Source organism: Hypanus sabinus, chromosome 9 (genome assembly GCF_030144855.1).
Source record: "Hypanus sabinus isolate sHypSab1 chromosome 9, sHypSab1.hap1, whole genome shotgun sequence".
NCBI lineage: Eukaryota > Metazoa > Chordata > Chondrichthyes > Myliobatiformes > Dasyatidae > Hypanus > Hypanus sabinus.
Genome location: NC_082714.1, coordinates 24,491,161 through 24,514,650, shown reverse-complemented (window position 1 = coordinate 24,514,650; position 23,490 = coordinate 24,491,161). Strand labels below are relative to the sequence as shown.

The window sequence follows — 23,490 nt, the reverse complement described above, 5'->3', positions numbered from 1 at the left end:
AGGAGGTCAGCAGTTTCTGAGATACTCAAACTGCCTCGTCTGGCACCAACAATCATTCTACGGGGAACGTCGCTTCTATCACATTTCTTCCCCTTTTTTTTGCATATGCAACATTGTTTTATTTGACATGATATTCCAAATTATACAAATGATTGATTGAATGGAAATTTTAAAGTATGGTGTTAATTCTACAAGACACATGTGTATGGAACTTGACATTAAAGGTGAAATCTTATATCTTAATGTCTGTTGGTGGCCAAGTTTAAATTTGATGGTGACATCGATACCAGTGATTCCCAATTGTATATTGTAATTTACACAAGACTAATGGACCGAATAGTTTTTTTTTAAAAAGGTGAATTTAAGATACCACAAATTGTAAGGTTATAGCATTTGCAATATTCTTGGCTATTATTCCAGTTGAATTTGCTTTTGAGAATAATATACAAAGGTTTCTCATTACAAAGAAGCAGGGTTTGGCAATATATCCCTCCACAACAAGTTACAAGACCACATGCAGTCTCCATAAAGTACATAGCAACATTGCATTAAGATAATCCTACCATGGATCAATAAAGCAGTGGTTATGGTCCAAATGCCTGTCCATCTTTCAGCTAGAACCAGAATTTGAGACACTGACATTGGTCTTTACTTTTGGAGGTAGGGTGGGGTCTCAACTGAGATGGTTAGTATATCTTCTGGGTTATCCAGTTCACTGTTGAGCCACAGAAAATTAGGCAGAATCAGAGGAAGCTCTGCTAAATTTTTCAGTTCAAGGATTTTTTTAATCTTTCCAATTTCAGCAATAGATTTCTTCCCCATTTTGATGTTTGGTCTAAACAACAACTAGACCTCTTGACCATGTTTTGTGCACTGAATTGCTGCCACGTGATGGGCTGATTAGAGATTTGCAGGAACGAGCAGGTATACCTAGTAAAGTGGCCATTGGGTGCATTTCATTTTGTCCCGACCTTTGAAAACTTGGTGTCTTCAGTGTGTTATTAAAGTTCAATATTTTTGCAATGCTTTTGCTTGTAAAGCAATGGAAATGCCATATTGTGTGAGGTCTCTATTTGAATAAGTGTGTTAAGTGTAAAATGAGAGACTGCCTGCCTGCCCTGGAGTGAGCAAATGGATGTATTGTCACAAATTTTTGCTTGTTGCTATTCAAAGAGGATTGATCATCCAGCATTCACCAGAAAGAGTGAAAATCCTACTACCGTTCTCCAGTGATATTGATAGTGTTGGTTTCATACCTGGGGATATAAATCTCTGTAATCTCAGTTATTAAATTCCAGGTTTCTCGTACTGTATGATTTATAGAGTTGCGTCTGTTTTAGAAAATTCATGATATTTGCTGCACACTCTCCAGCTGTCTGGACGTGACCTAGATACATTAGTGGCTTCTATGAACACTTAAGTGCTGGAATGTTTTATGTTTCTGCAGGTATTTTGGTATACAGAGCTCACAGAATCATTGATTCATGTCAGGAAGCATTTATTCTTCGACTTTACCGGCAGAAGAACAAACAGGGTTTTATCAAGGCTTTCACGGATGATGCAGTAGCCTTTAATCTTGGATTCTGTCAAGTGGAACGAGTGATGCGAAATTTGTTTGTCCGTAAACTGTACCTTTGGCCTAGGTAGGTACTGTACAGAGAAACATCATAATCTGCTGAGTTTCTTCAGTGTTTTGTGTGATCACAAGTTGACAGAAGTGAAGTTACTCTCTCAAAATCCTCTTAAACTTGTTATTTTGCCTATGTAGAATTCTTTAGGCTTCATTTGAATGGAGCAAAGTTTTTTCTTATTCAAGTGCTAATTCATTTTTGTCATTTCATCCAAATAAGAAAACAAGTTTCGTAACTATTTTAGTTTATCTGTTGAGTGCAGTGCTGTACTGTTTTAAGTGACTAACAATTGAAGTGTCTTTCTTGAATAAATGTGCCTATTGGCAATATTTTGTACCAGAATCATAGATAACATACTTGTGCTCAACTATGAAGTTACTAAGTTTAAAGCCAACACATCTGATAAAAGCCTTTGGATGTACATGCAAGTTCATTTGAAACTGAAACATTCCAGAAATCTAATGCACTGAGTGAACTAGGTATGGCTTAGCTTCCTTGAAGAAGAGCTGGTACAGTAGTAGCCAAGTATATTTATTTTCTTGAGTATTACCACGAGGAAAGTGACCATTTAGCCTGTCAGGTTCATGCTGGCTTCCGGCGGAGCATTCTTATTGGGACCATTCCCCAGTGACTTATTCTTTCTAGTGTACTCTTCAACTCACAATTCTTTAAAATTTTCTACAGCGTACCTTACATTAAAGGGTAGCTTCCATTAGCTAATTAACCAACCAGTGCATCTTTGAGATGTAGAAGGGAACTGGAGCACCCTAAGTCAGAGTGAGAACATGCTGACTCCACACATACAGCACCAGAAATCGGGAACAAATACAGATTCCTGGAATTGCAAGGCAGCAGTGCTGCCCCTGTTGTACTTGTGCATTAGATCAGGCAAGCTGGAAATAATGCCCATGGCCAAATTTGGCCAATGACAGTCTCAGTTTGATTCAGGGTGAAAATATCCTGAAGCAAAGTTTTGTCTTCTATAATGCACCTTGTCCAGAATATTGGAATAAACCTATCCCAGTGAACTTCTCCCATTAACTTTAAATTCATCAATGTTATTAAGTGCACTTATGAAGAAAGCTCTGCAGAGCCTCTTCTTCCTTAGGAGTTTGCAAAGATTCGTCATGGTGTCTAAAGCTTTGACAGACTTCTGTATATGTGGTGGAGAGTATATTGACCAGCTGCATCACAGCTTGGTATGGAAATACCAATGCCCTTGAACAGAAAATCCTACAAAAAGTAGTAGATGTAGCCCAGTCCATCACGGGTAAAGCCCTTCCCACCATTGAGCATGTCTCTATGAAATGTTGTCACAGAAAACCAGCATCCTGCATCAGAGACTCACACCACCCAGGACGTGCTCTCTTCTCACTGCTGCCATCAGGAAGAAGGTACAGAAACATCAGGACTCACACCACCAGCTTCAGGAACAGTTTATTCCCCTGAACCATCAGGCTCTTGAACCAAAGGGAATAACTTCACTCAACTTAACTTGCCCCATTACTGAAGTATTCCCACAACCAATGGACTCATTTTCAAGGACTCTTTATTTCATGCGCTCGATATTTATTGTTTATTATTATTATTATTATTGTTGTTGTTGTTATTTATGTATTTATTTTTGTATTTGCACATTTTGTTGTCATCTGCACTGTGGTTGAACACCCAAATTGGGCGGTCTTTAATTGATTCTGTTACGGTTATAATTTTATAGATTTATTGAGTATGCCCACAAGAAAATGAATCTCAGATTTGTATATGGTTGGCATATATGTATTTTGATAATAAATTTACTTTGAACTCTGAAGAGATAATATCTGCAAACGATGGGTTACATAGATGGTAAGTGGATGTATTGACGAAGAGGATTAGAACAGATTGTAGCAGCACTTCGGGAGGGGTTAAAGGGCAGTGGAGGATAGATGTTGAGTAGATTAGGACAGGATTGTGGAAACTAGGTTAGAGAGGATGGCAGGGTGAGTGACAGATGCTTGTGGGGGAAGACATCATTAAAAAGTAGTTGGTCTGGTTAGGGCAGATAATGGAGGTTTGGAAGGGGTAGGGTTCAAGATTTGCAGATGGAGGAGTGATACCATGAGGACTTTAAAAGCATTGTAAGATGAGAGCAATTACTAACACCTTACCTTCAACAGGACCTTCAAAACAAAACAGGAAGGGTGAAGCTCTTTAACTATTGCTGAAACAGGGCACTGGTCTTTGGTTAAGACTTGCTTGCTGTTCCCATTTTCCTTGCATGCATAAAGAAGTTTTGTGCAAGTGCCAACAAATGAGCCTTGTGCACCATCTGAGCACAATACATATGCCTGAGAGCATCCATGCTTCAACATGTCGTGAATAAAAGTGCAGGCAACAATATTGGCACCCATGGTCAAACTTTGGGTACAATGCATTCTACATATTGGTTTCTTTCTATAAGACCATAAGATATGACCCTTTCATTCCTGGAATCATTCTCATGAATCTTCTTTGAACCCTCTCCAATGTCAATATATCCTTTCTAAAAACCACACACAATATTCCCAAGTGTGCCTTTTAGAGCCTCAACATCATATCCCTGCTCTTATATTCTATACCTCTAGAAATGAATGCCAACATTGCATTTGCCTAATTCACCACTGACTCAACCTGGAGGCTAACCTTTAGGGTATCCTGCACAAGGACTCCCAAGTCCCTTTGCATCTCTGCATTTGAATTCTCTCCCCATCTAAATAATAGTCTGCCCATTTATTTCTTCCACCAAAGTGTATGCCCATACACTTTCCAACATTGTATTTCATTTGCCACTTCTTTGCCCATTCCCCTAAACTATCTAAGTCTCTCTGCAGGCTCTCTGTTTCCTCAACACTACCCGCTCCTCTGCTATTCTTTGAATCATTGGCAAATTTAGCCACAAATCTATTAATCCCATAGTCCAAATCATTGACATACATCTTAAAAAGCAGCGGTCCCAACATCAACCCCCGTGGAACTCCACTAGTAACCAGCAGCCAGTCAGAACAGGATCCCTTTATTCCCACTCTCTGTTTTCTGCCAACCAGCCAATGTTCCACCCATGGTCGTAACTCCCCTGTAATTCCATGGGCTCTTGTCTTGCTAAGCAGCCTCATGTGCGGCACCTTATCAAAGGCCTTCTGAAAATCCAAGTACACCACATCTACTGCACCTCCTTTGTCTAACCTGTTTGTAGTTTCCTCAAAATATTGCAGTAGGTTAGTCAAGAAGGATTTTCCTTTCAGGAAACCATGCTGCCTTTGGCCTATCTTATCATGTGCCAATGACAATGGTTTTTGTGGTCCATGGTTCTATGGTTTTTACTGCTATTAATATTAATTTAAATAAACAGTTTGAGTTTCAAAGAATGCTCAAGAATTTTTTAAAGCTATTAAGAGTTTGATGATTTATGTGAAATTTTGCTATTTATCCTACTTCTTTCTGCTGGCAACTTCAGTGACATTAAATGCATATAAATGCTACACCAAGGCAAGACTTTTTAATTGTTAAAGAGAAGATTCCAGCATGTTTCAATAGGAAAGATCTGTTCCTTACGTTTTAACTTGAAACTTTCATTTTTTTAAAAAGTTGTGCAATTTAATAATTCATTCATCTTGGGGCACCTTGATCTTTTAATTTTGTGAGCCTTCTGCAGTTGTCACCAGTTAGGAAAGAAAAACATTGAAACTTGAACAGCTGAAGTGATGAAGATGAATTGCTGCCATTTCCTTGGTATTGAGGCTGTATATTGTTCTGTATACTAAATAGGATATTGGGATTCTGTAGTTTGTCCTTGAAACTGCTTGCTTTTATTATAAATACACTGTTCTATTATTTTGAGAACAGCCTGTGTATATAATAAATGTATTCTTCTTAAAGTTCTCAAGTGTAATTTATTTTGTGCAGTAAGTGCTTTTTACACTAAGTAGCACATTAAAGCAGTATAAAAGTATGCTTCCCATTAGAGCAGGTGTAGGAAAAAGGATTGTCAGATAAAACATTTGTCCAAATGATTTGCTCTTTGTTTTGGCCTTTAGGCTTTCTCAAATTTAATCTTGCCAACACTGAAAGTTATTTAGAATCTTCACGCTTTCCTTTCAAATTCAAATCCAATTTAAGTTTATCCATATGTTTAGATCAGTTACTCTTACATGGAGGTGATACAATTTCAAGTGTATGATCTTACAATGCTTATTTTAATACCAAACTCATACTAAATGTCAACACCTAATTCCATGCTGACCTCCAGAAGTAGAGATGTCAAACTGCTTTTGAATATAAATTTTTAATGTCAACCCTGCTGCAATTTGGTCTCTCCAAGCTTTATGATTAGTTTATTTGTTCTGAAAGCTGTAATTGGTAAAATCGCTAAACAAATACACTCTTGGGGATTTTCAGCGCAAACGATGAACGACTTGTCGAAATGGTTCTAGCCTTGGTTGGATGCTTAATGGAAGTTTCTCATGCACTCTCAATGGAATTACAGAATTCAGTAATTTTAGCTGTAATTGTTCTCTGATAGAACTACTTTTTGAAGAGTCTGCTTTTTGATTGACTACATGTTATATTTCCCTTTCACTGGTGTACATCTCTCTGTTCCATTAAGGTTCCACATTGCAGTTAGCTCTTTCCTAGAAAGACACAAACCTGATGTGATAGAGCTGCATGTTTTGCTCACTCCCACTATGCTGGCTATCCAGACGGCCATTATGGATGTAATGAATGCCTGCTTGAAAGAACTTAAACAGTACAATACATCTTTGGATGTTGAGGATATGTCTCTTGAAAATGCAGTTGGAAACTCCTTTGAAAAGGTTTGTGATGTGGAATTTTGTTTTGATGAATATTTTGTATCTCAGCATTTCTTTGACAGACTCAGGACTTTTGCCCAGAGGCAGCTGTAGTTCACTTGAGCTCATTGTTGGTGAGTGATTTGAGCTGTATGGGCAACTATACCTGGTTTGTTTTTTTCTTTATTCTTTAACTTGTATCTAGTTCATTCTGGGAATGGTCTTGAGTCTATATGATGCATTTCCAAGCATACAGCTAAGAGATAAACATCCTAAATGGAGAATTACTCTATGTGGACTGAGAAGTAAGATAAATTGAGAGGGGGTTGGTGGGTGCTAGGGGACACATAGAATGGTGGGAATACAGAAATATTAAATCCCTTGGAGATGGTAAAAGACATTCCAAGATTGGTCTCTGAACCAGAGAAAATTGGAGTAATGTTTAACTTGCAGAAGTTTCAAGTTTGAAGCAATTTAAATTGAATCATAATAATCCTTGCTTTGCCTTGTTGCCTAAAGTTTTAATATTTGAGTCTTTCACCTGCCTTTAAACAAAACTGTTCTATGATTTATACAGATTTGTACACTATGGGATCGCAGTTCTGACTGGAATATATAAACTACACTGTATAAAAATATGTCTTGTAATTTATGCATGCTGGAAACTCATGAAATTTTTCCATCCAATAAAATTAACTTGCGGAAAATGCTGCAGGGTAGATTGACCTTAATATCCAAGCTATCATTGCTGCTCTTCCTTTTTGTGAAGTCCTATGCGAGGACTGTGAATTTGAAAAACCTGCTTATGAATCCAAGCATAAAGACACATAAAGACACAGCTTTGATAGGTGATTCCTCTGATCTATCTGTAATGAAGAATTTTGTATAATTTTTCTCCTGCACATTTCAAGCCTAGCCTAATAATTTCTCAAGTTCACTTTCACATCTCTTTCATAATTAGGTTTAGACTTACCACCTAACATCAAGACCCATGATAGTAAGGCCTGGGGGTAAAGGCAATTAAACCTTTTGTTCTGTGAATCAAATATTAAAGCTCCATGTTCACTTTTGGAAATTTCTAAAAGGCAGGCTGATCAACACCTTCGTGACACAAAATAAAATATAAATCAGCAAGCTGTTTGCATTTACAATTTGTCAAGTGCCTGTATAGATTAGAATTTAAACTCATAAATTCACATAAACTCATAAACTCACATAAATTCAGCTGTTCCTCCAAGAGGAAAAGTTACAGTACAATTGCTCATTATTGGGCTAAAAGTCACCTTTTTCATCATTCAGCTTCTTAATGGCTCTGTATTTTTTTCTATTTGGCTCCCTTCCAAAATTTTATGGAATTGACTGTGGACCACATTCCTCTCCCTTGTTCCCTGCTCAAAAATAGCATTCAGCAAATTGATCTTTGTTCCCCTCCTTGACCTACGGTGATTGACTGTCATGTCCGAATATGACAGGAAACCTGTGAGAGAGTTTTTTTTTAAAGTGGAAAAGCCACTGCACTGGGGTAGCTCCAATCTCTTGACCTCAGAAGTCCAGGTCCAGTGGTACAAACAAGCATCACAAACTGGGGTCTTCCTTGGTTGCACTGGGTGCCCATGAATGTTCCTTGTCATGTCCTTGGCTCTTCACAAAGCTGCTTTCCTGGCCATTGACCTCACTGTAGATCTCATCTGCCCAGTCCACCAGAGCTGACTTCGCTTGCAAGTCCCTATCTCACTGGGGTGTGAGGCTGCCAGCTGCTTTCACCTGGTTTAGCCTGTCTGTTGAAGCAGTGTGACCACTGCTGCATGCACACAGCTACTTGGAGCCATAGGTGAGAGCTGAGTGTCCGGTGGGAACTAAAGGTGAGTGAGTTGCCCTGGAATGGACACGACAAGCCTCTTCACCAGAGAAGCTAACCTTCACTGGACACCCCATACACCTTTCTCGAATAGCGATTGTCTAATAGAGTAGTTAATTAAGAGATTGTTATGATTTGAAAGAAACAACCATGTGCAAATTGGGAGTATTGTGACTACTCAGTGGCTCCAAAAACGTCACTGCAGTTTCCTCTACAAAGGCTGAATGATCAGTTGACAACTTTTTTTGCATTTCAAATTTCCAGTATCTGTATTTCTCTGCTTTTCAGGGAATGTATAAATTGGTTCATCTAGCTTGAAAACACGTGCATTTTGTTTCTGTTCTCAGTATTTAATCCCATAAGGTTAAAGTTTAACTTGATTATCAATCATGATAAAATCCTTCCACAACAAAATATTCAGAAATCCTCCTTTAAAATAATAATTATAAAATATTTGGAGCATTAAAGATTATGGTGCATCAGAGAGCTTTTTTGAGAGGAGTTCCAATGTTCTGTAATGTGACAATCAAAGTTTCCTCAAACTCTAAGGTAGTGTATCAATATATTAGAAAGGCAGAAGCATTATGTGAATATGAAACAGCCATGCAGCAAGGAAAGTACATGCGTCACTCTACGCCTGAGCTTTGTCTGAAAAGAGATTTTCTTTTGGAAAATAGCTCATCACATTACAGATCTATCATGAATCATCTTCACTTACATATGAAATGAGCCATTTACTTCTTGTTCATGAGCTCTATGATACCCAAAGGTAAACTGAAATGCCAGTACCAAGTCACTTAGTAGACTGAATCTATCATATCAACCATCAGCAAAGCAAGGACACATCCTCTAAGGCTTGATTATAGTGATAAAGACATTATGTAAAGTAATTACACATACACCAAATAAATGACTGAGCATACTTCAAATTAAATTCAGGAAGTTTGAAGAAGCTATTAAGCATTGCTTTATTTTACCTCAGCAATAAATACTTTTTTAATATCCTCATTTTTCTTAATTCCCAGGTAATACGTCACCATTTGGATCCAATTTGGCACCAGCTTGGTGCAAAAACAAAATCCCTGGTACAGGATTTGAAGATTCTTCGTACTCTGTTGCAATATTTAACCCAATACGACTGTGTTACCTTCCTCAATCTACTTGAATCTCTACGAGCCACGGAGAAAGCTTTTGGCCAGAATTCAGGTATTTGTGAAATTAAGACTTGGTAAAGTTATGGCTGGGTTCATTTATTCTGGAAATGTCTTGAGCATCTAAACAATTATCTTCAACAAGTAACTATCATTCTAACTATTTCTCAGATTTGTTGTTAATGCTGGGAAGTAGTCGAGTTCATTTAGCCTGCTTGGTGTTGAATCATGCTTGGTGTTACATCATGCTTGTGTTGCTTTAGCATTGCTTAGTATCTTGCATCATTAAAGAAAATTTAGCTAAAATACATTTTAAATGTAACTGCCTTTACCACTTCTTCTGGCAGCTCACATACCAGTGCGAGAGGGTCAAAAGTTGCCCTCATGTCTCCTTTAAATCTTCCCCTCTCACCTTAAATTTATGCCCTCCAGTTCTAGACTCTCCTACCTGGGGAAAAAGATTGTGCCCATTTACAAGAATAGTCTCCTTTGTAAAGTAGCAGCTACTCTTTGATGTGTTCCTTCAGCCCTTCAGCCTGGCATGATGAAATGGCAGAAATATTCTCACTCGCTGCATCTGAGAAGGACACGAGATCTATTTCATTCCATTTCTATCCTGGGACTGGCTCTGGGTCTCCGTCAGAGGACACATTGCCCGCAACTCAGATGGCTGTTGTCCACCAACAGCATAATATGCATTGAGTCCATCTTGCTTTCAGGTTGTCTGAAGCTACTGTGCCCAGGGGTCCAGTTTGTATCCTTGGCTTTACCAGGAACCTCAGCAGTGGTGATGACAGCATCTGCGAGTTCCTTCATGTTATTTGTGAAGCCATCATCAACCATGGGAAGAGGAAGGTTTGCCTCAATCCGATCGGGTGGCTTGGCTTAGCAGGATGATGGCTCTTATAGAGTTCTGCACACTCGGTTGGACTTACAGGTCCTGGATGGGACCACTCCTCCAGTTGGCTGATGTCTACTTCTACAATGTTGGTGGGAAGCTCCATCTTCATGACTCGTGAGAGCCACATCCCTGGATATCAGAGCCTCCACTTCAACCTCGTGCTTTCCTGACTGGCACACAGCTTATCCTCAGGAGATCAGGACTTTCCAAGGTGCTAATCCACCAGTTTAAACAGACTGTAATGCATTGATGGAATAAATCTCTTACACCATAATAAATATATAATCCATGATGATACGTCTATCTCTCAACTGTGAAGGGGCCAGGGGACAGACTCAGGGTAGAATGAGTGGTGAACGAAATGCTCACGCAGATGTGCTGACAAAAGGTACATCAGGTAATCATGAAGACAAAATGGTAACAATGACAAAACTGTGCAAGACACTAGGTGTGTGCCAAATGTTGAAGGGTGTGAGGGACGAGGAGTGAGTGCAGTTACTATTACAAGGGAGATGGCACTCAGAAAGCTGAAGGACCTAAGTGTACATAAGTCACCCGGGCCAGATTCACTGTGCACTAGAATCCTTAAAGAGGTAGTGGTAGAGACTGTGGAGGCATTAGTAGTGATCTTTAAAAAATCATTGGACTCTAGCATGGTGCCAGAGGACTGGGAAATTGCAAATGTAACTCCACTCTTTAAGAAAGGAGGAAGGCAGCAGAAAAGAAATTGTAGACCAGTTAGCCTGACCTCAATGGTTGGGAAGATATTGGGGTTAGTTGTTCAGGATGGCGTTATGGGGTACCTGGTTACACAGGACAAGATAGAACAAAGTCAGCATGGTTTCCTTAAGGGAAAATCTTGCCAGATAAACCTGTTAGAATTCTTTGAGGAGATTACATGGAGGATACATAAAGGGGATGCAGTGAATGTTGTATATTTGGATTTTCAAAAGGCCTTTGACAAGGTGCCAAACATGAGGCTGCTTATCAAGTTAAGAGCCCTTGGCATTACAGGAAAGTTACTGGCATGGTTAGAGCACTGGCTGATTGGTAGGAGGCAACAAGTGGGAATAAAAGGATCCTTTTCTGGTTGGCTGCCAGTGACTAGTTGTATTCCACAGGAGTCGGTGCTGGGACTGTTTTTTATGCTGTATATCAGTGATTTAGATGATGATGGAATAGATGGCTTTGTTGCCAAGTTTGCAGATGATACAAAGATTGGTGGAGGGGCAGGTAGTGTTGAGGAAACAGGTAGGCTGCAGAAGGACTTAGACAGATTAGGAGGTTGGGCAAGAGAGTGGCAAATACAGTGTTGGAAAATGCATGGTCATGCACTTTGGTAGTCGAAGTAAATATGCGGACTATTTTCTAAACGGGGAGAAAATCCAAAACTCTGAAATGCAAAGGGACCTGGAAGTGTAGAATGTCCTAAAGGTTAACTTGCAGTTAGAATAACAAGGTCAAATTGCAAAGAACCAGACTGGTGATCAGTCAACCTGATACCAGAAGTTATACACAAAATTACAGATCCAGCACTCACTCTTCCTGGCAGGGGACACTGCCTAATCCCAAACCCTGTCCTGACACAATCCAAAACCCTGATCCCTGACCCAACTTGTAACCATCAGCCCTAACCCTGTTGCCAGTCAAAACCTAACAAGTAAAACTAACCCTAATCCCTAACTCTTAAGTACCACTCCTGAAGTATAGGTGAACCTGTAACTCATCCCTAACCCTAAATCCTGACTGATGCCCCAATTTATAATATTTAGTAGGAGTACAATCACTCAAATCAAGCATAATGTTCTCTCAAGAGCTTATTCCCTTAATGATGAAACTAACTAGGGTTAGTTTAATGTGGGGAGGCTGATTTCCGGACAGCCACCACACAGTGCTTGACAGATCAGGGTGTGGTCTAGTGACATGGAATGCAAGATGACTGGGGTTCCTTCACTCTGCAGCCTTCCTCTGCCTTCACTGCCATTGAGCTCTTAGTTAGATCATTCTTTGTCTGGAACCTCTCTCTTGACCTTACCACCATGGGCAACTCTACCAGGAGTTAAGCTGCAGATGGCATCTCTCTTGGGATCTCAGGGGCACATAAACCTCTCCACCATGACTGTGGAGAAGATTATAAACTAACCTTCATCACTAACTCTAAACCCTAATCCATGACCTGATCGCTAACCTTACCCTCATCTCCAGTTGTAATGCTACTCCTTACATTCAACCCAAAGACCAAACCTGGACGTCAAACCTAAAGAAGCCATTGGTGACCATGGGAAGAGGAGGGACACACCCTACCTTACACAAGAGATCACTGATGCAGTCAGAAGTCCTTCCATTACTGCTGAGGTTCCAGATAAAGTGGAAGGATGTGAGGCAGAGCTCATCCTTCCTCTTCCTGTGGCCACCGAAGGCATCTCGTGCACAGAGAGGAGCTAACTGATGCATCCATGAGTCCTTCCCTCATCACTGTGGATATCCCAAATCAAGTGCTTAGCTGGCTGTTGCACTCTCTCTACAGTTGTGTTGACATATGAGAAGCACCCAGTGGCCTCTTGCCTATATTTTGCAGATTAGAGAATAACGAGGGGATCTCATTGAAACCTATCAGATATCGATATGCCTAAATAGAGTGAATGTGAAGAGGATATTTCTTGTAGTGGAGGAGACAAGGACCCAAGGGCACAGCCTCAGAATTCAAAGATGTCCCTTTAGAAAAGAGATGAGGAGGAATTTCTGAGCTAGAAGGAACTGATTCTATGGAATTAATTACCACAGATGGTGGTGGAGGCTAAGTCATTGGGTACATTGAACACAGAAGTTGATAGGTTGTTGATTAGTAAAGGTGACAAAAGTTAAAGGGAGAAGACAGGAGAGTAGGGTTGATAAATCAACCATGATGGAATGGTGAAGAAGACTTGATGGGCCAAATGCCTTAATTCTGCCTTATGGTACAAAGTCCCCCATCAGCTTCCTTGTGTAAGCACTCTATTCTGTAATCTCTGAAAAACTAATGGGAAGTCAATGACAAAAGCATGCAGCCTACTACAGTCAGACTAATGATAGAGGAAAATAATTCAGTTTGTATCTGATATTCTGATCAGTCTATTCTGAATGGATACACTTAAAGATGCTGGCTACATCTAATAAGCGAATTAAACCTTCAGTCCAAAAACTATTCATGGCAATCATGAATCTAAAGTTGTTTTACCTTTATTATTTGAACATTGCTGGGTGTTTTTAACCATGTTTGAAAACAAAATTAACTCAAGTCCGCAACTTCAGTGCATCATCTTCCCACAATTGTATCAAAATAGAGCAGTCTCTTACCTACTTCCTTTGACCATCCATTCATCTTCACTGATTTACAATGTACTGGTGCCATGAGCATAGTCAGACATCTTGCTGCCGCAGCAGACAACTGCCTCTTCAGTTGAGTGAAAGCAACAGATAAATTGAGACGAGGGTGAGGAATGCTTTGTACCTCATTCAAAGTAATCGAGAATTTGCTGTTTGATTTCAGTATAAGGTGCGGTGTTAGCATTTCAGTTTGTTATATCAGTGTGTATTTCTGGTTGAGGCCCTGCATGAGGACTTCTGGGTTTTGATGGAACCATTAATTGCCCTTTTGCCTCCACAGATATTGCTTGACACATTAAGATCCTCCAGTAGTTTGTCTGGTGCTTTCACTTAACCAGGAATTAACCGTGCAAAAATTGAATAGGAAAGGAAAATTTGAAAAAAAGATACCAGAAAACTAAATTTTAAAAAAAACTTTCAAGAACATTCTGCCATCAAGCAGTATTTGTGGAAGGAGAAACTTTTACGATATCAGGTCCAAGACACTTCATCAGAATCAAAATGAGTTTAAATAAAATCTGAAAATTTTAAAAAAACGCTGTTCTCAGTAGAAGTGGAAAAAAAACTAGCTGGTTCAAAATGTAGTTTGGACAAATCAGTTCACAGAGGATTAAGAGAGGAGACATCTGAAATCAGATCAGAAATAATTTTTCATTGGCTCCTCCTTCTCCCAGCTGCCATAGTTGTGATGGGAATTAGAGGTGATAATAACTGATATTAGCACAGCACTGGCAGACAGATCATCTCACTTTTTTTGAAGTTATATTTTAGTCATGTCAAATGTTTTGAGAGAGTTTTGCTGACAGGAACATTTTAAAATTTATTAAATGAAAACATTGAGTATTGTGAAATAGAGATCAAAGGCTAAACTTGGCAGAAATAAAACTTTACCTTAAGAAAAAGAGCTTAATTTGCATTTGCTGTAGCTAATACGGGAAATACCCTGGGAAGACATATTGCTATAATTAATGTATTATTTGAATATTTTGCTGCTATACTACTGCATCTATCCCTATTGCTACTAGCACCATATTTTATGCAGGACCAGATGGCACTTCAGTGGCTGTTGCCAAAGTCCCTAGTTGTAGCTGGAAGGAGATGACTCTGTAAAAGGCTGTGACAGCCTTTGGCAGAGTACGAAGCATAAAAACTAAAAATGCTGGTTAAGGTGCAGCATTTGTGGAGGTAAAAGCATTTCAGTTTGATGACCTTTCATTATGATCTGATCTATGAAAGATTATTCACCTGAAATATTAACTCTGTTTCGCTCTCCACAGATGACACCCAAATGTTGAGCATCTCCAGCATTTTCTGCTTTGATTTCAGATAGACAGAATCTGCGGCTTTTCAATATCTGTTATTCTGTGTTTACAGGGTGGTTATTCCTGGATGCCAGTAACACAATGTTTGTGAATGCTCGTGCCAGAGTTTATGAGCTTCCTGAGGCAAAGCTCAAAATCTCAAAGAATGTGTCAGAATCTGAAGCAAAAGAAAGAGACCAGGCAGGTATGTAACTTGCTGCTCTGCTGCATTAAAGACTGCACTGAATTCTTTGGACTGGTTGTATATGTTTCCGGAATTAACTTTTTATTGTTGAAATTAGTAAAATCTGACCTGCAGAAAGTGAGAAATCCGTAATTTTTTTTTCTCTCTCCCCAGAGGAGCTTTCCTGTGCAGTGGCCAGGACAATAGTGCCACTACACTAACAAATCGACCGTGCTGCTGCTGAGTGCCATGTACCTAGCAAAGGCTCAAACATGTGCTTGGCCATAGTCCATAACTCAGCATTAGATAATAATCCTACAGAGGAGCCTGTTGGAAAGCAAGGCACCATGTGGGGATCAAGATAATGCACCTGCACACAAACCAGACAGAAGTGGGACTAAGCCATCTCTTCCAGGCTGCCTGCCCATTCAATATGATCGTGGCTACAGCCTCTTCTGTGCCAACTCCACACAGCACACAAATATCTTTAAACAAATTAACTACTTGCACTTCAAATCCTTTGTTAATGTTGCCTCCACTACCCCTTGGAGTAGAGAATTGCAGACATCCACCACCCTATGTGAGAAGATTTAGTCACACAGCAGGGAAACAGGCTGTTTGGCCCATCATGTCCATGCTAACCAATGGGCACCCATCTACATTAATCCCATAATCAGTCTTGGGTCATTGCCTACACCTAAGCAATTTGAGTGCACATCTAGTCACTACTTAAATGTTGTCAACAACCCTGCCTCAAACACTGTCTGGGAAGTCCCTCTCAGGATACTTGCTGCTCTCTGGGAGTGGGGGTAAGTTTCTCCTCCCAAGTCCAATCCAAATCTCTCCCCCCCCCCCCCCCCCACAGTCATCAGTCTATATCCTCCAGTTTTATCTAGCTCTGAAATGTGGAAAAGTTTCCTGCAGTCTGCACCAGCAATCATGTCTTCTCTTAACCTCATCTGATCCAAAAGAAACACTCCCAGTTTTGGGAGTTTTTTTTTCTCAAGACTGAATTACACTACCTTATCTTGTTTTACTCTATAACTGCCACAGTGCACTGTTGTAACGAAATAGTCACTATGGATGGTATATAAGTACTTGTGTAAGTTAAATGAGCATAGAGGTTCAGGTTGCATTTCTCTTACTTAATGGCTGAAATAAAAGTTGAAGTAGCTGATGACTCTATACATGTATTATGCTCGGATAATTATGTTGGTACCACTTTTTGCCTCTGAAACAATGGATTCAAATCCCAATTCGTAGTCTTTAGTACAGCAATCTTTACTAGTGTCCTGTGCTGTTCCAAATGAATAAAATAGTCATCTTTCAGATAGGATGTTAAACCTGGTCCAACTTACTCTTTCAGGTAGATATGAAATTTTCAATGCCATTATTTTGGAGAACAGTAGGGAATCCTCTATGTCATTGCTCATATTTTATCCCTTCGTAAAATTACTTGGAAAGAATCAGATTATCTTGTCATTATCACATGATATATACAATTCAGTTAGCATGTACCCCAGAAATGGCACTGGTGAACCATGGCAACGTGTTGCAAGCAGCTTACAAAATTACTAAATATATTTCTAGTACATTACTCTCACTGCAGTCTGCAGACTGTCATATGGTACTTTTGAACAGTCTTTGTGAACGAGTGACTTCACAATCTTACCTCTCAAGCATTCAGGTATGGCACCTTTAAGCAGATGAAGATACATCACAATAGCCAGTAGAGAGGGAGAAGGAAAGGACTCCAAGCCAGGCTGAAATGCCAGGGTATTTCGTTAGCAGATGTACAGTCACTGAGGATCTAAGGAAAAGTTTGCGTATCAGAGGGAAATGGGGAATTGCTGTGTTCTCTGCTTCACAGAGATATGGTGCACTCCAGACATGCCAGATATATTGGTAAGACCCATGGGTTTCTTGATACAGAGAATGGACCAGATTGCTGATTAGGAAAAGGCAAGAAACAGCCTACCCCTATGCCTTTCTAATCATTGTGGGGGACTTCAATCAGGCCTATTTGAAGAAATATCTGTCCAATTATCATCAATGTATAACTTGCAGCACCAAAGGACCCAACACACTCAACCACTGCTATACTGCAATTAAGAATAACTACTGTTTAATTTCTGGGAACAGAAATTACTGCATTTTGGGAACTCTGATCACTTGGCTCTCCTCCTCCCATCTGCATACAAGCAGAGGCTAAAAAGCAAGGCTCAGAGATAAGGACCACAGAGAGGTGTTCACAGCTGGCAGAGGAGGATTACTTCAAGCTGGTGGACTGTGCCGTGTTCAAGGATTCATCAGAGGATCTGGACAAATACACCACGGTTGACATGGACTTTATAAAAACAAGTCATAGTGTGTCCCCATAAAATCATTTAGAGTCTTCCCCAGCCAGCCAGAGGCCGTGAATGAACCCCTGTTGAGACCCAGCTCAATGGCATTCAGGTCTGGCAACCAGGAAAATATAAGTCATCTAGGTATGATCTTCAGAAAGCCATTTCATGGTCAAAGCGGCAATTAGACAAAACTTGAATCTCAAGTTTTACTCGAGGATATTCAACAGCTGTGTCAGTGTTTGAATGCTATCTCCTCTTACAAAGTGAAAACAAGTCACATAGGTGATAACAAGGCTTCACTCCCAGATGACCTCAATGCCTTTTGTGCTTGCTTTGACATAGGTGAATCTTCCCAAACTCCTATAGATCCCGAGGACTCTGTGATTTCAGTTTCTGAGGCTGACATGAGAGCATCCTTCAGGAACGTGAACCCACAGAAAGCATCTGCTCCAGATGGGGAATCTAGCCGAGTACTGAAGACCTGTGCTGATCAACTTCTGGAGTGTTCACCAATATCTTTAACCTCTCACTTTGGCAGTCTGAGATATCCATCTGCTTCAAAATGACTTCAGCTATACAGGTGCCTAAGAAGAATGTGGTAACCTGCCTCAATGGCTATCATCCAGTAGCACTTGCATCCACTGTGATGAACCTCTTTGAGAGGTTGGTGATGAAACATATCTCCTGCTTGAGAAACAACTTGGATCCACTCCAATTTTCCTACCAGGTCAACAGGTCCACAACTAATGCTATTTCATTGGCTCTTCACTCAATCCTAGAATATCTGGACAACAAAGGCACACACATCAGGATGCTCTTTATCAACTGCAGCATTCAACGTCATTCAATACAGTTGGCCCTCTTTATCCACAGGGGATTGGTTCTGAGACACCCACGGATACCAAAAAACGCGGATGCTCAAGTCCCTTATTTAACCTGAATCAGTGCTGTGGTCTTTAGGACCCAGCGGAACCCCAGACTTTATTTAGCATGTTCAGTGTGGTGGACATTAGGAACCAGCATTGCTCTGAATCTGCGGTGTTTCTGTTCACGAAAAGAATCAACGCTTGCGATTGAAAATAAAGTGGAAATAATAAAGCGATTGGAAAGAGGTGAAGCGCCAATGGTCATTGGAAAAGCGTAAGGCTACAGTCGGTCAACGATCTGAACAATTTCAATGGAGCATTTGAAAGGCCCTGCCCCGATGAAAGCTACAATTATTGCTAAGCAATGCAGTGGTTTAATTATTTAAATACGTATGTTTCTTAAGTGTTTTATATGCATTGAAAGGTAAAAAATGTACTATATACTAAGAAAAATGTTTGACTAACTGACGCTAAATAATACCGGATGTACCTGTTCCGACTTCAAATCTGACTTAAAGACAGGCTCAGGAATGGAACTCATTCATAACCCAGGGACTGCCTGGACTTTTAAGTCATTTCTATATTACTTATAATGCTTAATACAATGTAAATGCTATGTAAATAGTTGTTAGACTGTATTGCTTAGGGAATAATGACAAGAAAAAATAGTCTGTACGTGGTCAAACAAGTGCTGGAGAGAACTTACAGATTTTCCCGACCCGCGGTTGGTTGAATCCGCGCATGCAGAACCTGCGGATGAGGAGGGCTGACTGTTCTATCATTGCCTCAAAACTAATCAATAAGCTTCAAGATCTTAGATCCTTGATTTCTTTACTTGCAGTCTTCAGATATTTCTAATTGGCAACATCTCCTTCACAATCTCTCATCAGTACAGGTGCGTTGCAAGGCTGTGTGTTAAGCCCTGTGCTCTACTTACGAATGTGAGGCTAAGCACAGCTCCAATACCATATTTAAGTTTGCTGATGGCACCACTGTCGTTGGCTGAATCAAAGGTGGTGACAAATCCACATATCAGAAAAGAGATTGTAAATCTGGCTACAACAACAACCTCTCACTCAATGTCAGCAAGACCAAGGATTTGATTATTGACCTCAGGAGGTCCATGAGCCAGTCCTCATCGAGGGATCAGAGGTGTAAAGGGTCAGCAACTTCAAATTTCTCAGTGTTACTATTTCAGAGGATCTGTCCATGAGTCTAGCATGTACATGCCATTATGAAGAAAGCACAACAGCACCTCTATTTTCTTAAAAGTTTGCAAAGATTCAGCATAGCATCTAAAACTGACAAACTTCTGTGAATGTGAGGTGGGGATTAGTTGCATCACAGCTTGATATGGAAACATCGATGCCCTTGAACAGAAAATCCTACAAAAAGGAATGGATTTGGCTCAGTATCATGTGTAAAGCCCTCCCCTCCATTGGGCACATCTGGATGTAATGCTGTCACAGGAAAGCAGTATCTATCATAAAGCACTCTCACCATCCAGGCCATCCTCTCTTCTCACTGCTGCCATCAGGAAAAAGATGCAAGAGCCTCAGGACCTACACCATCAGTTTTAGGTACAGTTATTACCCCTCGACCATCAAGCTCTTGATCCAGATGGGATAACTTCACTCACCCCATCACTGTACTGTTCCAACAACCTATGGACTGACTTTCAAGAACTCTTCATCTCATGTTCTTAGTAGTTATTGCTTATTTATTTATTAATTATTTTTGTGCTTGCATAGTTTGGTATCTTTTGCATAATGGCTGTTTGTCTAGCCTTTTGAGTGTGGTCCTTAAGTGATTCCATTGTGTTTCTTGTTTTTACTGTGAATGCCTTCAAGAAAAATAATCTCAGGGTTGTATATGGTGACATATACTCTACATACTTTGATAATAAATTTACTTTGAACATTGAAGATACTCTGGTTGTGGTGAACTTAGGTTGTGAAAAATGCTTTTTAAATATATGCCTTTTACTTACTTTAGAGGAAAAGAGGGGACTTGTCTTGGAGCCAAATCCAAAGTGGGAAGCATTGAGTGAAGTGTTAACAGAGATAAAAAGAGAAAATGAACCCAGTGAAGAACTGACTGACTCTGGTGAGCTGGATAAAGAGCTAGAAGAATTGAATGCCTTCTTTTTATTTGCCTATCTTCAGAATGCATGTATGGGTAATGATTGTGTGAATCCTATGAGAAGGACAAGTCCAGATGGTACAGGTTTCTACATGAAAAGCTTTAAGGTTTTGGGAGGGTTTTAGGAGACAGCTAGGACTGGGGTACATTGGTAATTGTCCATAAAATGTTTTTGAATATGGAATTTGTTCCAAGGATAACTAATTTATGAGTTGAGTACATACGTATATAGAAAAAAGATACTCCATTTTATTGCTTGTGAGATCTAGGCAGGTTTTTTTTTTCTAAAGCCTGCTGCTTCATGATGCCAACAATTGCTGCATAAATATGCAGAACCCATTCTCTTAGACTGGTATGGTGCTAATTTGGTCCAAGCTATGTGGTTTACAAGTAAAACCAATCTATGATGTCTGTGGACACTCCATGTTAGTAAGAATGATTAATGCTCTAAAAGAGAAACAAACATCGCCATTTACTGTACCTGAATCCAGCAAGTTAGCAGATTTAGAAGCTGAATATAAATGTTTAGCCTTTACTGCTGATGCCGTATATGGACTTTGGTTTTTCAGTCAGATATTGAGTCTTTAAAACATATTTGCTTTAGAAACAGAAAAGTAAAGAATTGATATAAAAACACTGAAGCAATGCAAACTAGAAACAAATACAGATGAGGGCAATTATTTGGTCATCAGTCTTTATAAAATCAACGCCATTCATTTGTGGTGTCTTTTTACTGCCTGGAGAAGTTTACATTTCACAGTTTAAAATTAAGGCAATTAAAAGTACCCTTATCATCAGAGTATAAAATGGATGAAATCGCCTGGATGTTGTAAATCCAGACATAACTCAAAAACTACAGCAAAATAAGGAAAAGTGAAAATTAATGGAATGTGAAATTTGAACAGATAGCAAGAAAAGTGAATGCAAAGTATAGGATTAATATAGAAATCAAAATAACAGGTGAAGGCTTGCTATGGTTTGTATGACTACTGTAGTCTTTTCTCTTGCCTGCCTGTAGGTCATGTACTGATCTGTGCCAGTGATGATCAGACCTGCGCACAGTTGAAGGAATACATCACCATTGGAGCAGAGGCCCTTTTAATGAAACTCTATAGTAAAACATTTGGAAAGAATGAGAAGGCTGAGTATTTAAAGACAGCCACTGTGAAAAATAAGCCTGGCAAATCCAAGGCAAGACCAAAGTCTGCAAATGGCCCTAAACTGAAGAAGGCAAAAACAGAGACTGTCAAAAAAAAGAAACCAGAACTAACACTGACTCAAATGGTTGGAAGAGAAATTAAGGAAGATTCTACGGAAGAGAAGGAGAAAGAAGATTATGGAAGTGTTAGTATGGAACATAGCAGTGAAGAAACTGAAGTTAATGATATGATGTTGAGCCTGCCAACAGATGCCTGCTATGGAATCCTAAAGGAGCCACTCATTATCCTCCATCCTTTACATGGCTGTAATGATCCATATAGTCTGTCACGCGTGCTACATGAAATTGAGCCCCGTTATGTTATACTCTATGATGCAGAACTGTCATTCGTTCGTCAGCTTGAGGTATTCAAGGCAAGCAGAACAGGCAAGCCGCTGAGGTAATTGTGTTCCTGGTATTCAGTCTTCTTAAATGTGAAACTGGGACTTGTTTGTTCTCAGAGGAAGGGGGATGCTGTTAATGCTTATTGCTCACCACTAATTGCTGTTACATTTTTTAAGTGTTTCTTTCCATAATCAAATAATCTAATGGCACTTAAAAAGAATCAACTACATTTGTGAGCTGGAATTATTACTAAACCATGTGAGGAAAAGGATATGATCCCTCGACCTGCAGCTCCATGTTTGGTGCCATAGTTGTTGCAGTGTTACTCTGATATCCACTGGAGTTCCAAGCGAATTTAATTTTGGAAGATAATCTGAGGTTGGTGGCATTCTGAAGCTTTCCCATTGTTTGTGGACTATCAGGTTAGTAGATTAAGGAGGGCAGGTAGAGAGAAAACAGAATAATGTGACATATTAAAACACAGGTCAGAGCTGTTCCTGAGACCTGAACCCAGAGGAAGAATGCTGAAAATGTGCAGAAGATCAGGCAGTGTCCGTGGAGGGAAAGAATAAAATTAATTACTGATGAATAACTTCATGGCAGAACTAGCTTGCTTCTGGCTTCTTCTAATGGTTGACTTTGCATTGCACGTTTGTTTAGTCCACAGGGTTAACACTGAGCTTCCAGTTACCTGTGGCTTTAATTTTCCAGCTCACTCCATTTTTACTTATCTGTCTGGTTTCCTGCACTGTTCCAGCAGAGCTAATGTAACTGTGTTTCAGCCTTCACAATGTGCTATCATATTCAACAGTTTCAAGTAATTTGTTTTCTCTATTAATAGCTGAGCTGATGGGTTCTGTTATAAGTTTATCCATTTGTAAAATTAACTCAACCTCCTATCACTCCACGATCTGTTTGGATCTAACCTACATTTTGCATTTTTTATATGCCTTTTCATTTGTTGGCTTACTGACTGAACTATTAATCTAACGGTCTACTTCTTGTACAGTGTATCATCATTGCAACTTTGGCCTTGCCCTTTAGATGTCCTTTGTCTTATCCATTTCACCCTTGTTTCCTCTGCAAGATTAAACAAATTTATTTTCTCTCTGCAACAATTCTGATGAAAGGGCTTTGACCTGAAGGTTTAATTCTGTTTCTCTTTCCACAGATTCTGCCTGACTTACATAAGAACATAAGAAATAGGAGTGTTTCTACATTTTTGTTACTTTATTTCAAACCTTCAATGTCTGTTTTTATTTTGAGTTTTAATTATTACATGATCACTTATTGCTGATTGCAGGATGTGTCTTTGCTCAGATTCACTCCTCCTTGCCTCCTTTACAATACTTTTAGAGTATTGTCTTTAAAGCTGTGAGATATTCTGAGATGAT

The 23,490-nt window shown here is 39.6% G+C and overlaps 1 protein-coding gene across 2 annotated transcripts in view; it reads left to right on the top strand.

Moving 5' to 3' along the window:
• Positions 1–23,490, top strand: part of ercc4 (excision repair cross-complementation group 4) — a 238,271-nt gene that overhangs the window by 204,553 nt on the left and 10,228 nt on the right. For both annotated transcript variants that reach the window (XM_059979328.1, XM_059979326.1), the window contains 6 exons: positions 1,448–1,643; positions 6,253–6,460; positions 9,320–9,500; positions 15,087–15,218; positions 20,407–20,517; positions 21,572–22,151. In XM_059979328.1, coding sequence (XP_059835311.1) covers positions 1,448–1,643; positions 6,253–6,460; positions 9,320–9,500; positions 15,087–15,218; positions 20,407–20,517; positions 21,572–22,151 — 1,408 coding nt within the window. The remainder of the gene's footprint in view (positions 1–1,447; positions 1,644–6,252; positions 6,461–9,319; positions 9,501–15,086; positions 15,219–20,406; positions 20,518–21,571; positions 22,152–23,490) is intronic.